Here is a 17,248-nt window from a genome sequence, read left to right as displayed (position 1 = left end):
ACGCACATTCATACACACACACACACACACACACACACACACACACAAGAATAGATAGAGAGAAAAAGGATAAGTGGTTTAAAGTGAGGTAGGTGTTCATGGTTTATGGTAAATCTGGAAGGACAGTCTCTTTTAAAGGTGCAGTCCTGCGTGTTTGTAGTCTTGAACTTGTTGAGGTGTTGTAAATCTTGGTGGTTAAGACTTCAGACTCCAGTTGTTGGTTACTTTAAGTTCTCTGCTGCAGCAAGTTGAAGTTTAGAATTAGCAGCAGGGCTCCTTCGTTGCCTGTCTGGACTTCTTTCCACAGCTACTGGCTGGACTGCTTTCTGTGATGTTGCTGTGATTTAAAAAAAAATTTCATGGGGTGTAGCTTGCTGGGCCATTTCAGAGGGCAGTTAAGAGTCAACCACGTTTCTGTAGGTCTGGACTCGCATGTAGGCCAGATCAGATAAGGGGGCATATTTCCTTCCTTTAAAGGACATGAGCGAACCATATGGGTTTTTATGATGATCGATGATAGTTTCAGTGCACCATTACCTTAAGTAGCTTTCAATTCCAGATTTTTATCAATTAATTGAATTTAAATTCCACCAGCTGCAATGGTGGGATTTGAGCCCATGTACCCAGGGCATTAACCTGGGCCTCTGGATTACTAGTCCAGCGACATTACCGCTCTGCCACCTCTTTCTCTCCAGAGGGATGTCTTTTAAGGTCAAAATCCATCACATTAGCATGATTGTCAGTTGACACGTGGTCTTCTCTCCTGGACCACTGTGTGGACCAGGATGTGGCATCCATGGTTAACTATTGATGTCTAGGTGGTTGCCATTCTGTTACAATGTAGCTACTTCACACTTTCCTTGACTCAGAAGAACCCACTTAATTCAGGAATGCCCCTTTTTGGTTTCAGGATGGGTGTAGATAACACCTCTTAGTCTGGAATGCGTCCTTTTGTCCTTGTGAGGCAGTTTTTGAATACACAGGCCAGGTCATCTGACCTTCGGCAGCCATCTTTGCAACACATTATCCACTTTTTAAAAGGAAAAGTTAATTTCAAAGAGTCCACATTGAATAAGGTGCGTATCCTAAAAGTTAGGAATATGACATGTTTTTACTGCGCAAGATCATTGCGAGGAGTGACCATCACACAGTCCTTGTATTGTTTGGAACTACCATAGCTAAATGGGGTTTATTCAAAACAGATCTTGCAGCTCAAAACTGGGCATCCACAAGGTGTTGTGGACAATCAGCAGCAGCAGCATTGTATTCAACCACAAGCCAGGGGAGGGAAAGGGAATAGGCGCACAGTGCAGGGATCCCCTATGACCGTTCCCTTCAATAATAAGTATACCGTTTTGGATACGGTTGGGGGGGGGGACCTACCAGGGGAAAGCCACAGCTGCCAGGTCTCTGGCACTGAGCCTGGCTCTGTGGCTCAGAAGGGAAGGGGGGAGAATAGGAGAGCGATAGTGATAGGAGCTTCAATGGTTAGAGGAACAGACAGGAGATTCTGTGGTCGCGAATGAGACTCCCGGATGGTATGTTGCCTCCCGGGTGCCAGGGTCAGGGATGTCTCAGATCGAGTCTACAGGATTCTGAAGGGGGAGGGGGAGCAGCCAGAAGTCGTGGTACACATCGGTACGAATGACATAGCTAGGAAAAAGGATGAGGATCTGAAGAGTGAATATAGGGAGTTAGGTTGGAGGCTAAAAGGCAGGACGAGCAGAGTAGTAATCTCAGGATTGATACCGGTGCCACGTGCTAGTGAGGCTAGAAACAGAGAGCGAGTGCAGCTGAACACGTGGCGACTGAGCTGGTGTAGGAGGGAGGGCTTCAGATATGTGGATCATTGGGATACCTTCTGGGGAAGGACGGGTTGCATCTGAACTGGAGGGGCACCAATATCCTGGGTGGGAGGTTTGCTAGAGCTCTTCGGGAGGGTTTAAACTAGTTTGGCAGGGGGATGGGAACCGGAGCTACGGATCAGTGGATGGGGTAGCTGTTGAACAGGCAGATACCGAGTGCAGAGAGTCTGTGAGGAAGGTTAGACAGTTGACAGGGCAAAGTTGCAGCCAGTATGATGGGTTGAAGTGTGTCTATTTTAACGCACGAATAAGGGTGATGAACTTACAGCATGGATCAGTACTTGGAGCTACGATGTTGTGGCCATTACGGAGACTTGGATATCACAGAGGCAGGAATGGATGTTGGATGTTTCGGGGTTTAGATGTTTCAAAGGGAATAGGGAGGGAGGTAAAAGAGGTGGGGGAGTGGCATTGCTAATCAGGGATAGTATCACAGCTGCAGAAAGGGAGGTCGTCGAGGAGGGTTTGTCTACTGAGTCAGTATGGGTGGAAGTCAGAAACAGGAAAGGAGCAGTCACTTTATGGGAGTTTTCTATAGACCCCCCAATAGCAACAGAGACACGGAGGAACAGATTGGGAGGCAGATTTTGGAAAGGTGCAGAAGTAACCGGGTTGTTCTCATGGGTGACTTCAACTTCCCTAATATTGATTGGAACCTCCTTAGTGCAAATAGTTTGGATGGAGCAGATTTTGTCAGGTGTTGTCATGGGTGACTCAATATGTAGATAGGCCGACTAGAGGGGAGGCTATGTTGGATTTGGTGCTTGGCAACGAACCAGGCCAGGTGGCAGATCTATCGGTGGGAGAGCATTTCGGTGATAGTGATCACAACTCCCTGACCTTTACTATAGTCATGGAGGGGGATAGGAGCAGACGGGATAGGAAAATATTTAATTGGGGGAGGGGGATTACAATGCTATTAGGCAGGAACTGGGGAACTTAAATAGGGAACAGATGTTCTCAGGGAAATGCATGACAGAAATGTGGAGGTTGTTTTGGGAGCACTTGCTGCGACTGCTGGATAGGTTTGTCCTGATGAGGCAAGGAAGGGATGGTAGGGTGAAGGAACCTTGGATGACGAGATGTGGAACAGCTAGTCAAGAGGAAGAAGGAAGCTTACTGAAGGTTGAGGAAGCAAGGATCAGACAGGGCTCTCGAGGGTTACAAGGTAGCCAGGAAGGAACTGAAGAATGGACTTGGGAGAACTAGAAGGGGGCATGAAAAAGTCTTGGCGGGTAGGATTAAGGAAAATCCCAAGGCGTTCTACACTTATGTGAGGAACAAGAGGATGGCCAGAGTGAGGGTAGGGCCGATCAGGGATAGTGGAGGGAACTTGTGCCTGGAGTCGGAGGAGGTAGGGGAGGTCCTTAATGAATACTTTGCTTCAGTATTCACTAGTGAGAGGGACCTGGTCGTTTGTGAGGACAGCGTGAAACAGGCTGATATGCTCGAACATGTTGAGGTTAAGAAGGAGGATGTGCTGGAAATTTTGAAAGACATGAGGATAGATAAGTCCCCGGGGCCAGACGGGATATACCCAAGGTTATTAAGGGAAGCGAGGGGAGAGATTGCCGCGCCTTTGGCGATGATCGTTGCGTCCTCACTGTCCACTGGAGTAGTACCAGATGATTGGAGGGTGGCAAATGTTATTCCCTTGTTCAAGAAAGGGAACAGGGATAACCCTGGGAATTACAGACCAGTTAGTCTTATGTCGGTGGTGGGCAAATTATTGGAGAGGATTCTGAGAGAGAGGATTTATGATCATTTGGAAAAGCATAGTTTGATTAGAGATAGTCAGCATGGCTTTGTGAGGGACAGGTCATGCCTCACAAACCTTATTGAATTCTTTGAGGATGTGACAAAACACATTGATGAAGGAAGAGCAGTGGATGAAGTGTATATGGATTTTAGCAAGGCGTTTGATAAGGTTCCCCATGGTTGGCTCATTCAGAAAGTAAGGAGGCATGGGATACAGGGAAAGTTGGCTGTCTGGATACAAAATTGGCTGGCCCATAGAAGTCAGAGGGTGGTAGTAGATGGAAAGTAGTCAGCATGGAGCTCGGTGACCAGTGGTGTTCCACAAGGATCTGTTCTGGGACCTCTGCTCTTTGTGATTTTTATAAATGACTTGGATGAGGAAGTGGAAGGCTGGGTTAGTAAGTTTGCCAATGACACAAAGGTTGCTGGAGTTGTGGATAGTGTGGAGGGCTGTTGTAGGTTGCAACGGGACATTGCCAGGATGCAGAGCTGGGCTGAGAAGTGGCAGATGGAGTTCAACCTGGAAAAGTGTGAAGTGATTCATTTTGTAAGGTCGAATTTGAATGCAGAATACAGGCTTCAAGACAGGATTCTTGGCAGTGTGGAGGAACAGAGGGATCTTGGGGTCCACGTCCATAGATCCCTCAAAGTTGCCACCCAAGTTGATAGGGTTGTTAAGAAGGCGTATGGGGTGTTGGCTTTCATTAACAGGGGGATTGAGTTTAAGAGCCGCGAGGTTATGCTGCAGCTCTATAAAGCCCTGGTTCGACCACACTTGGAATATTGTGTCCAGTTCTGGTCGCCTCATTATAGGAAGGATGTGGAAGCTTTAGAGAGGGTGCAGAGGAGATTTACCAGGATGCTGCCTGGACTGGAGGGCATGTCTTATGAAGAAAGGTTGAGGGAGCTAGGGCTTTTCTCATTGGAGCGAAGAAGGATGAGAGGTGACTTGATAGAGGTGTACAAGATGATGAGAGGCATAGATAGAGTGGATAGCCAGAGACTTTTTCCCAGGGCGGAAAGGGCTATCACCAGGGGGCATAATTTTAAGGTGATTGGAGGAAGGTTTAGGGGAGATGTCAGAGGTAGGTTCTTTACACAGAGAGTGGTGGGTGCGTGGAATGCACTGCCAGCGGTGGTAGTAGAAGCAGATACATTAGGGACATTTAAGCGACTCTTGGATAGGTACATGGATGACAGTAGAATGAAGGGTATGTAGGTAGTTTGATCTTAGAGTAGGTTAAAGGTTCGGCACAACATCGTGGGCCGAAGGGCCTGTGCTGTACTGTTCTATGTTCTAAGCCGACATATCTCTCACTCTACAATTACCATAAAGCCAGGGGATCAACCCTGGTTCAAGGAGGAGTGCAGGAGAGCATGCCAGGAACAGCACCAGCCATATCTAAAAATGAGGTGCTAACCTGGTGAAGCTACAGCACAGGACTATATGCCAACAGTGTAAGCAGCATGTGATACACGGAGCAAAGTGATCAGATTAAAGGATCGGATCAAAACTGCAGTCCTGTCACATCCAGTCATGAATGGTGGTGGACAATTAAACAACTAACAGCAAAGATGTAATTACACTAGAGAGGGTACAGAGGGGATTTAGGAGGACATAATAATAAAAGCAAAATACTGCGGATGCTGGAAATATATAATAAAAACAAGAAATGCTGGACTCATTCAGCAGGTCTGGCAGCATCTGTGGAAAGAGAAGCAGAGTTAACGTTTCGGGTCAGTGACCCTTCATCGGAACTGCGATGAAGGGTCACTGACCTGAAACGTTAACTCTGCTTCTCTTTCCACAGATGCTGCTAGACCTGCTGAGAGATTTACGACGACGTTGCCAGGGCTGGAAAAATGCAGCTATAGAGTCTTACAGCATAGAAACAGGCCCTTCAGCCCACTGTGTCCATGCCGACCATAATGCTTATCTATACTAATCCCACCTGCCTGCATTAATTCCATAATCCCTCTATGCCTTGCTCATTCAAGGAGCTATCCAGATGCCTCTTAAATGTTGCTACTGTTCCTGCCTCCACCACCACCTCAGGCAGCTCATTCCAGATACCTACTATTCTTTGTGTGAAAAATGTACCCCTTTGATCCCCTTTAAACCTCCTCCCTCTCACCTTAAATCTATGCCCTCTAGTTTTAGTCACCCCTACCATGGGAAACAGACTCTGGCTATCTACCCTATCTATGCCTCTCATAATTTTATATACCTCTAACATGTCCCCTGTCAGCTTCCTTCGCTCTAGGGAAGACAGACCCAGCCTATCCAATCTGTCTTTATAACTCAAGCCCTCCAAACCAGGCAACATCCTTGTGAATCTTTTCTGCACCCTCTCTAGCTTAATCACATCTTTCCTGTAGTGCGGCGACCAGAACTGCACACAGTACTCCAAATGCGGCCTAACCAACGTAATGTACAACTGTAACATGACGTCCCAACTCTTGTACTCAATGCCTCGGCCGATGAAGGCAAGCATGCCATAGGCCTTCTTCATCACCCTGTCTACCTGTGTTGCCACTTTCAGGGAACTATGTACTTCCACCCCAATGTCTCTCTGCTCAACAACACGCCCCAGGGCCCTGCCATTCACTGTATATGTCCAGCCCTGGTTTAACTTCCCAAAATGCATCACTTCACACTTGTCTGCGTTAAATTCCATTTGCTGCTCCCTCGCCCACTTTCCCAGTTGATCGATATCCTGTTGTAACATTAGACAACCTTCTTCACTGTCCACTATACCACCAATTTTGGTGTCATCTGCAAACTTACTAATCATGCCCCTTATATTCATATCCAAGTCATTAACATATATGACAAACAAGAGAGGGCCCAGCACCGATCCTTGCGGCACACCACTGGTCACCGGCCTCCAATCTGAAAAACAACCCTCCACTACCACCCTCTGCCTCCTATCACCAAGCCAATTTTGTATCCAATTTGCTAGCTCACCCTGGATCCCATGTGTTCGAACGTTCTGGACCAGCCTACCATGCGGGACCTCATCAGAGGCCTTGCTAAAGTCCATGTAGACAACGTCCATCGCCCTGCCCTCGTCAATCCTCTTGGTGACATCCTCGAAAAACTCAATCAAATTCGTGAGACATGATTTCCCACGCACAAAGCCATGCTGACTATCCCTAATCAGACCATGCCTTTCCAAATGCATATAAATCCTGTCTCTCAGAATCCCTTCCAATAACTTTCCCACCACTGATGTAAGGCTCACTGGCCTGTAGTTCCCTGGCTTATCCCTGCTGCCCTTCTTAAATAAAGGCACAACATTAGCAATCCTCCACTCTTCCGGTACCTTACTCGTGGCTAACGATGATACAAAAATCTCTGCCAGAACCCCAGCAATCTCCTCCCTTGCATCCCATAGCATCCTAGGATACACCTGGTCAGGGCCTGGGAATTTATCCACCTTGATGCACTTCAAAACCTCCAACACCTCCTCCTTTGTAATGTAGATATGCTCCAGGATATCGGTGTTCCCTCCCTTGAACTTCCATGACCTTCTCCACGGTAAATACGGACGAGAAATATTTATTTAAGACCTTGCCCATTTTTCTTGGCTCCACGCATAGATTGCCACACTGATCCTTAAGAGGACCTACTCTCTCCCTCGCTACCCTTTTACTCTTAATATACTTATAAAGGAGAATCCTAAAAGATTCTATCTTCTCTGCCAGGGAAATCTCATGGCCCTTTTCGCCCTCCTAATTTCCTTCTTAAGTGTAGTTCTACATCCCCTATGCTGCTCTAGGGATTCGCTCGATCCCAGCTGCCTATACCTGACATATGCCGCCTTCATTGTCCTGACCAGACCCTCAATATCCCTCATCGACCAAGGTTCCGTAAACTTGCCAGCCTTGCCCTTCCATCTAACAGGAACATGCCGGCCCTGAACTCTTCCTATCTCACTTTTAAAAGCCTCCCACTTGCCAGACATCCCTTTACCTGTAAACAGCCTCTCCCATTCAACTTTTGAGCGTTCCTGTCTGATGCCATCGAAATTAGCCTTCCCCCAATTTAGGACCTCAACCTGTGGACCAGTCCTATCCTTTTCCATAACTATCTTGAAGCTAATAGCGTTATGGTCACTGGTCCCAAAGCGCACCCCCACTGACATATCAACCACCTGCCCATCCTCATTTCCTAAGAGGAGGTTGGATGTAGCCCCTTCTCTAGTAGGGCCATCCACATACTGCTTCAGAAAACTATCCTGGACACACTTAACAAATTCTTCCCCATCTGATTCCTTAGCACTAAGGCAGTCCCAGTCAATATTAGGGAAGTTAAAATCACTTACTATTACAACCCTATAATTCCTACACCTAATTGTGATTTCCCTACATATATGCTCCTCCACTCCCCTCTGACTGTTGGGGGGCCTCTAGCATAATCCCATCAAAGTGATCACCCCTTTCTTATTTCTATGTTCTACCTATATGGCCTCGCTGGACATTCCCCCCGGGATATCCTCTCTAAGTACTGTTGTGATGTCCTCCCTAATCAATAGGGCAACTCCCCTCCTCTCTTACCTCCACCTCTGTCACGCTGGAAGGATCGGTACCCCGGAACATTGAGCTGCAAGTCCTGCCCATCCCTCAACCACGTTTCCATATTAGCTATAATATCACAATCCCATGTACCGATCCATGCTCTGAGTTCATCTGCCTTACCTGTAAGGCTTCTTGCATTAAAGTAAATGCAGTTTAGCCTACCGGACCTTCCACGCTCCCTGTCCTGCCCCTGCCCAGCCTGCCTACTGGACTTGCTTGCTTTAACCTCTACATTTGCCTCAACTATCTCATCGGAGACACTAATACTTTGGGTCCCACCCCCCTGCAATACTAGTTTAAACCCTCCCGAGTAGTACTAGCAAACCTCGCCGCAAGGATATTGGTCCACCTCCAGTTTAGATGCAACCCGTCCTTCTTGTACAGATCACCTCTGCACCAGAAGAGATCCCAATGATCCAAATAGCTGAAGCCCTCCCGCCTACACCAGCTCTTCAGCCATGCATTCATTTGCCTAATCCTCCTATTCCTACCCTCACTAGCACATGGCACAGGGAGTAATCCTGAGATTACAACCCTAGAGGTCCTGCTTTTTAACCTTCTGCCTAACTGCTTATAGTCACTTTGCAGGACCTCATCTCTCTTCCTGCCTATGTCGTTAGTACCAATATGGACCACGACCTCTGGCTGCTCACCCTCCCCTTTCAGAATGTCCTGCAGCCACTCCGAGACTTCCTTGACCCTAGCACCAGGGAGGCAATATACCATCCTGGAGTCTCATTTGTGGCCACAGAAACGCCTATCTGCACCCCTTACGATAGAATCCCCTATCGCTATTGCTCTTCCAACCCTTTTCCTCCCCTGCTGTGCAGCAGAGCCCTCCGTGGTGCCGCAAACTTGGCTGTTGTTGCTTTCCCCTGGGAAGTCATCCACCACCCCCCCCCCAACAGTATCCAAAGCGGTATATTTGTTTGAGAGGGGGATGGCCACAGGGGACTCCTGCACTACCTGCCTGCGCCTACTACTCCGTCTGGTGGTCATCCATCTCTTTTCTGCCTGTGCAGCCATTACCTGCGGTGTGCCCATCTCACTAAACGTGCTATCCATGACATCCTCAGCATCGCGGATACTCCACAGTGAATCCACCCGCAGCTCCAGCTCCATAATGCGGGTAGCCAGTAGCTGCAGATGGATACACTTCCTGCACACATGGTCATCAGGGACACTGGATGCGTTCCTGATTTCCCACATAGCGCAGGAGGAGCATATCACAGGGCTGAGCTCTCCTGTCGTGACTTACCCTTAGTTTAATTAGTTACTCCCTTAATTAAAAAATACTAATTATACTAGGGGCCTTGTTCTACCCACTTCAATCTAAAGTCCTTTAAAAAAAAACACTTTAGTAGTACGCACCTTATCACCAGAGATTTTTTTTCCAACAAAAAAAAACTTTCCCCCTATTTTTTTAAGATATTCTAACAGCTGCTACTCACCAAACAGTCACCTTGCAGCTCTCCTCTGATGTCACTGTTTGCCTTTTTTTTCCAAATCTCCGGCGCGCTGGAAGAGCTCCGCTCCAGTCCTCTACCGGAAGGTAAGAGCTATGAGGAAAGATTGGAAAGGCTGAGGTTGTTCTCCTCGGAACAGAGAAGGCTGAGGGGAGATCTGATTAAAATGCTCAAAATTTTGGGAGGCCTGGATCGAGTGGAGGTGAAGGTTCTATCCACCTTAGCAGAGAGGTCAGTGATGAGGGGCATAGATTTAAAGTGATTGGTAGCAAAATTAGAGGGGAGATGAGGAAAAACTTTTTCACCCAGAGGGTGGTGGTGATCTGGAACTCACTGCCTGAAAGGGTAGTTGAGGTAGAGACCCTCAACTGATTCGAAAGGAGTCTGGATATGCACCTCAAGTGCTGTAAGCTGCAGGGCTACGGACCAAATGCTGCAAGGTGGGATTAGAATAGGTGGAAGTTTTTCAGCCAGCACAGACACAATGGGCAAGCGGCCTCTTTCTGCACCTTAATCTTTCTGTGATTCTAATAGAAGGCTTCTCAAACATCCCAAACCTCTTTTTTTAAATTCGTTTTGTGGGATTTGTGTGTCGCTGACTAGGCCAGCATTTATTGCCCATCCCTAATAGTCCTTGAACTGAGCTAGGCCATTTCAGAGCATGGTTAAGAGTCAACCACATTGCTGTAGGTCTGGAGTCACATGTCGGCCAGACCAGGTAAAGAGATTTCCTTCCCTAAAGGATGTTAGTGAACCAGATGGGTTTTTACAACAATTAGGGGGAGCCTAGCGTGCCACTGTAAAAGACGGGCTGAAGCATTTGCAACCATCTTCAGTCAGACGTACACTGTGGATGATACGTTTCTGCCTCCTCCTGAGGTACTCAACATCATAGATGCCAGTCTTCAACCAATTTTATTCACTCCACATGAAATCAAGAAATGGCTGAAGGCTATGGACCCTGACAACATCCTGACTGTAGTGCTGAATGAAGACATGTGCCCCAGAACTAACTGCCCCTAGCCAAGCTGTTCTAGTACAGCTACAACACTGGCATCTACCCAACAATGTGAAAAATTGCCCAGGTATGTCCTGTCTGCAAAAATCAGGACAATCCAATCACCGCTTCATCAGTCTACTCTCAATCATCAACAACGTATGGAAGGTGTCATTGACAGTGCAATCAAACGGTACTTACTCGGCAATAACCTGCTTAATGATCAGTTTAGGTTCCATTAGGGTGCTACAGGAGCAGGTCAGAGGCTGCGAATTCTGTGGCGAGTAACTTACGTGACTCATCATCTACAAGGCACAAACCGAAGGACCTGTTTCTGTGCTGTATATACTCTGTGACTTCCCAGTTGCCATGATGAGTGCAGCTCCAATAATACTCAAGAAGCTTGACACTGTCAGGCAAACCCCACCTGCCAAGACTGAGGTACACATTATTTCGCCACATGAACATTAAAACTTTAAAAATTGCAATCTCTGACTGGAGGGACATTTGCATGGTACCAGACAGTGTGGAAACAATGGGAGCCAATCCCTGTTCCTCCAATACACAGAAGTAGTCAGACCAGTTTTGGTCACATGACTGGCTGTTGCAACATTTTTGAACTCCCAAACAAAGGAATTGCCAGGGAGACAAAGCCATGTGGTCATGGAGTAATGACTTTCTCCTGGGATGGAGAACATCTCCTCTCCTGCCTGTCTGTCTGCCTGCCTTCATCCCTTCCCACGGAATTGAATCTTGTGAAAACACATGAAACTCAAAAAGAGAAGGGTTTGCCACGTGAGCAAAGTTTTAAGATTATTGCTGGGCCCCAACGAATTGCAAGACCATATCTTCAATCAAGGACTACAGTGAGCTCAAGAAACAGTAACGAGATATTACCTCAAACTGTTCTACTTATCTTTTCTTCTGCTCTTTTCTGTTCCTATCTGCATGTTTATATTGTGTGTGCATGCTAGCCTGAGTGTGTCGTATATCCGTAGGCGTGTTCCCTATTAGAGTTTTAAGTTTAAGGTTTTAATAAATTTCTTCTTTCTGCTTTATACCAAAGAAAGCCTGTGTATGATCAGTTCTTTGCCTTGTAATTGGAACCTGTGAACAAGGAATCACATAGGGGGAGCTCAAAACACTGTTTAAAATTAAATCCTGTTACAATAAGACTAGGTGAAGACAGCAAGAGACCCCTAGACATATTGCTGACCTGCTCGTAACAACACCATCCTGGACAAAGGAGCCTGCTTGATCGGCACCCTATCCACCACCTTCACATTTACTCCCTCCACCACTGGCGCATAGTGGCAGCATTGTGTACCATCTACAGTATGCACTGCAGCAACTCATCAAGCCTCCTTTGACAGCACTTTCCAAACCTGTGACCTCAACCACCTAGAAGGACAAGGGCAGCAGACACATGGGAATACCATTACCTGCAAGTTCCCCTCCAAGTCGCAGGCCATACATGACTTGGAACTATATTGCTGTTGCTTCATTGTCGCTGGGTCAAAAACCTGGAATTCCCTTCCTTACAGCACTATTGGTGTACCTACAGCACATGGACTGTAGCGAATCGAAAAGGTGACTCACCCCTACCTTCTCCAGGGCAATTAGAGATGGGCGCAACAAGTGCTGCCCTAGTCAGCGATGCTCACATCCCATGAAAGAATTAGTTTTGTTTTTTTTTAAATCTGTTTTTATTGGAATTTATATCATCCTTTTCTTTCAGCAGCTGCTACCATGAGAAACATTCTTTCGTATATGCCTCCTCAGCAATAACCTGACTTTATTATATTGCTGGAAGGTGTAAGTAAATTCAAGTACAATTTTCATGCTGTAAGCTTCAACTAAGTAAACTGACAATGATTGTAAAGTCCATGCTGTTGCTTCATAAAGGTAATGTTTTTCAGTTGTAATTGTTGTATTTTCCGCAGGGGTTCATCCTCTAGGTTGTTTCAGTCAATTTGGTCCACTGCAAATGGGGATGCCACTGGAACAGCTTTGAAAAATAACATGGATCACAATAGAATTTCAAATGGTATAGGCATTTCTGAATACTATGAAGAAAACTCTCAGGCATTAGCTGAAAAGGGAAAATTTAATGAACTTTATCAAGGTTTTCAAGGTTTTAATCTTGCAGAACCATGGATGTCTATGATTAATAAGGATACCAATCAGTGTGATTCTCAACCCAGTGATGTCTCATCATCTGTGAGAAACAATACTATGCCTCATAAAGAAAGGTTCTCCTTACAGACCAAGGAATTTGATTGCTGCTTACGAAATTATGAGGAAGCAGAAAGGGGAGTTTCTGATTTTACTACACTTAACTCCCGTAATAACTGTAGTATTAATAATGCAAACACACGCAAGGAGCACTACAAAACTGACCGATTTAGAGAGAATAAATTTGCAACGTTTGGGATTAAAGATTGCAGCCGGAATTCTGAAAATAGTTACGGCTCACATGTTGGTGAACAGTGGGGCAAGGTGTTGCAGGAAAAACAACCGTTTGAAAAGGGATATGAAGACTTCAATACCACTTCTCTTAAAAATAGCTCTTCTGTTTCACAAATGAACTTCCATGGGCAGCAGTTTTCCAAGCAGAATGGCTTTGTTGCTGACATGAACCTAACATCTGCTTTAGACTTCCCAAAACAGGAAAACCATACTGATATTTTACGGGGCAGTTTTGAGAATCAGTGTGAAAAGCTGCATCACAGTTGTTTAGATGGCCTTCATAGGTCATCTGAGTATGCTAATTTGACAAATATGCCACAGAGTAGTGACTATAGCCCTCATTCTTCCCAAAGCAGCCTGTTGTGGTCTGATAGCAACGTGTTGAGTTCCTCTGGTGAGCCTAGTCCAGTGTATAGAAAAGGTGGGATAATCATTTCAACAAGCTCACAAACATCAACTATTTCTGCTGTAAGTAGTGGGTCTCCAGCACAGTTACCAATTTCTGGTGTCCTTCAACCTACCTATTATCCTCCGGCAGCTCCATTGGAATCCTTAAGGCAAAATGGATGCCCGGAGTTTCCTAGCAATACGATTAGCGATTGGGGATCATCCAATGCTGGTGTTCAGCTACAAGAACAAAAGAAGACTAGTACAACATTGCCGATTGAATCTTCTGGCACCAGAGATGATCAGTATCGAAAACAGTCCACTGGCTTTGGTACCAACTGGACAGCACATCGCAATGTTTGTAATGATGAGTCAGCCAAATACTTCAGATTTCCTAACAAGCATGGACACAATGGTGCTAACAACAGAGATGATAAAAGAGGACGGAAAAATGGATATCCACATCCTTTGCAGTCTGGACCTTTTGGTCAAAATCACCAACAGTATAATAGTTACTGTAGAAAACAAGAACAGGATGGTAGCAATTTGTCTGATTTCATTAATCATTCTTTTGTACCCCCATTCCCATTTATGATGCCTGATTTTAAGCAAAATCAAAACTTTTCCCAATTTGGTCCACATGGATTTTCTTCAACCAGTTTTCCTTTTCCTCCTTCAGCATTTCCATTCCCTGAACTAATTGACTTTTTTCATTATGATGACTTTAATCAGCTGCATCCTTTTATGAATGACCTTTTTGGCGGAGATATGACCACACCCTACTTTGGATTTCCACCACCTTTTTCCAAGTATAGACCTATGAAGAATCGTAGTGGCCCAGCTAATGAACTTCACATTCGACTGGAGGAGTGTTATGAGCAGTGGCGGGCTTTGGAAAAGGAGAGAAAAAAGGTAAAGACTTTACAGTAATTACATTTCTATTTGTGTTATTTGTTTATTTTTTGTTTTTGCACATGCCAGAATGAATCACTAAATCATTTCTGGGAAAGGCATTGCAAGATACTCAAATAGAGGATACTGGAAAAGGGTAAGGGTAGAGTTTAAGAATATTTCTTTTCCTTTGCCAAGCTGCATACAGCAGTTTAAAACAAAATACCATTTAATTGTGATAGTTTGGTTTTGCAGAACTTGAAACGAATATCTGTAATTTAGCCTAATAACTGGAAAATATTATTGAAAGTATTGCATTAACGTAAATATTTTTCAAAGTGCTTTGACTTAAATGCTTAAAACTTGAAATGCTTCAAGCATTTTGAGAGCTGAGATCATGTACATTAGAGTTGGTTCTCATTAATAATGAGCTAATTAAAGCTATAGTAACATTAACAGACAGTAGTTCCTTTTCATTACAGTGAAAGTTACCTTTAGATACTTCAAGTACTTTTACTCATATCCTCTAATAGTTTTAAACTTCCTCGCTGTCCTGTTAGATGATAATCTATTTAATTAACCTGTCAAGGCTTGACCTTCTAGAATAGAAGCAATAGGATTGAAGTAGGGCATATGGCCCCTTGAGCCTGCTTCGCCATTCAATAAGATCATGGCTGAACTTGGACCTCAACTCCACTTTCTTGCCCGATCCCTATATCCCTTCATTCCCTTAGAATCCAAAATTCTATTGATCTTAGCCTTGAGTATGTTCAATAATTTGAGTATTCTAAAAATTCACATCTTTGAGTGAAGAAATTTCTCCACATCTCAGTCCTAAATGGTTGACTCCTTATCTGAAGACTGTCCTCCCGCCCCCCCTATTCTAGACTCTCCAGCAAGAGGAACAGCTTCTCAGCATTTACCCTGTCAAGACCTCTCAGAATCTTATATGTTTCAATGAGATCACCTCTCGCTCTTCTAAACTCCAGAGAGTATAGGACGATTCTACTCAATCTCTCCTCATAGGACAATCTTCCCATCCCAGGAATCAATCTTGTGAAACCTTTGTCGCAATCCATCTAAGGCAAGTATATATTTCCTTGGGTACAGAGACCAAAACTGTACACAGTACTCCAGGTGTAGTTTCACCAAAGCTCTGTACAGTTGCAGCAAGACTTCCTATCTGTACTCAAATCCCCATGTAATAAAGGTAAAAATACCATTTTTCCTCCTAATTGCTTGTTGTACCTGTGTGTTAATGTTTGTGTTTTGTGTACAAGGATACCCAAATTCCTCTGAACTGGTGCGAAACTATTAAATGTTTTTTTAAAAATCTGTTTTTCTATTCCAAAGTGAATAACCTCACATTTTCTCACTTTATGCCACCTTCTTGCCCACTCACATAACCTGTTTCTATCCCTTTGCAGACTCTGGGTGGAACTTTCCAAGGTGAGGCAGATTTTGGTGTGTGCAGTGAGTTAAATCCCTTAAAAGTGACGTCAGGTCGGCATCCTGACATCATCTTGCTCTCTTCTGACTTTCCCTGGGAGAATTCCGAGGTCAGCAGGGAACCCCCTTGTATCTGCTGGGAAACCAACAAAGACAGTTAAAAAGGCAGTCAAGAGCTTCTTTAATCCTACATTCTGACATTCTTAGCCAGTGCCCAAGTTCCACGTTGTTTCAACATCTTGCCAGGTTGGAGGAGGCGAGTGCACAGTGGAAAGTCATTGTTACCGAGAAGTGATCTGATAGCAACAGTATAAATGGACCTTTGCTTGTGGTTAGCCACAGTGTAATGTTAGCACTGACTGTAGTAGTTCTTTCAGACTGAATTTACAGATTTCTTTGGGAACAGCAGCTTTGTGCAGTAACTTTCAAATGTCTGAACAGTAGTACCTCAGAAGGCCCAGGCTCTTGTGGCAGGTAGTCAGAGACATCCGTAGTCTCTGAAGCAAACCTCTGCCAAGAGAAGGAGGTGGCCAAGTTTTGGCTGTGGCTGTCAAATGTCATCACAGCCCTCAATTTCTTTGCGTCCAGCTCCTTCCAGTATTCTGGCGACATTTGCATGATTTCACAATCTGCAGCCCACAACTGCATTACCCAGGTCACCAATGCCTTGATAGCCAAGGTCTCCAACTATATTCACTTTGACACAGATAAGGTGAGACACATCCAGAGGGTGCTTCATTCACAGGCTTTCCACGGGTTTGTGGGTGAATGCCACATGAGTGCAATCAGATCAGCCAGATGTCTTTGTTAATCAGAAGGGCTTTCACTCCATTATAGAATCATGGAAGGTTTAAGGCACAGAAAGAGGCCAGTTGGCCCATCGTGTCTGTGCCGTCCGAAAAACGATCCACCCATTCTAATCCCACCTTCCAGCATTTGATCCATAGCCTGCAGATTAAGGCACTTGAGGTGCATATCTAGACTCCTTTTGAATGAGTTGAGGCTCTCTGCCTCAACTACTCTTTCATTCCAGAACCCCACCACCCTCTGGGTGAAAATGTTTTTCCTCATCTCCCCTCTAATTTCTCTACCAATCACTTTAAATCTATGCCCCCTAGTCACTGACCTCTCTGCTAAGGTGACTAGGCCCTTCATATCCACTGTATCCAGGCCACTCAAAATTTTGTACATTTCAATCAGATGTCCCCTCAGCCTTCTCTGTTCCAAGGAGAACAACCCCAGTGTATCCAATCTTTCCTCATAGCTGCATTTTTTCAAACCTGGCAACATCCTTGTAAATCTCCTCTGTACCCTCTCTAGTGCAATTGCATCCTTTCTGTAATGAGCTGACCAGAACTGCACACAGTACTCCAAGTTGTGGCCTA

At 45.2% G+C, this 17,248-nt stretch overlaps 1 protein-coding gene across 5 annotated transcripts in view; it reads left to right on the top strand.

The window, feature by feature from the left end:
* Positions 1-17,248, top strand: part of LOC137350555 (meiosis-specific coiled-coil domain-containing protein MEIOC-like) — a 131,320-nt gene that overhangs the window by 87,682 nt on the left and 26,390 nt on the right. For 2 of the 5 annotated variants that reach the window (XM_068015214.1, XM_068015217.1), the window contains one exon: positions 12,611-14,435. In XM_068015214.1, coding sequence (XP_067871315.1) covers positions 12,611-14,435 — 1,825 coding nt within the window. Of the gene's footprint in view, positions 1-910; positions 1,077-9,767; positions 9,902-12,610; positions 14,436-15,301; positions 15,499-17,248 lie in introns of those variants that run through there. The other 3 variants (XR_010969455.1, XM_068015225.1, XM_068015220.1) reach the window with 3 other exon arrangements.

This window comes from Heterodontus francisci, chromosome 2 (genome assembly GCF_036365525.1).
Source record: "Heterodontus francisci isolate sHetFra1 chromosome 2, sHetFra1.hap1, whole genome shotgun sequence".
NCBI lineage: Eukaryota > Metazoa > Chordata > Chondrichthyes > Heterodontiformes > Heterodontidae > Heterodontus > Heterodontus francisci.
This window is presented reverse-complemented; position numbering and strand designations above follow the sequence as displayed.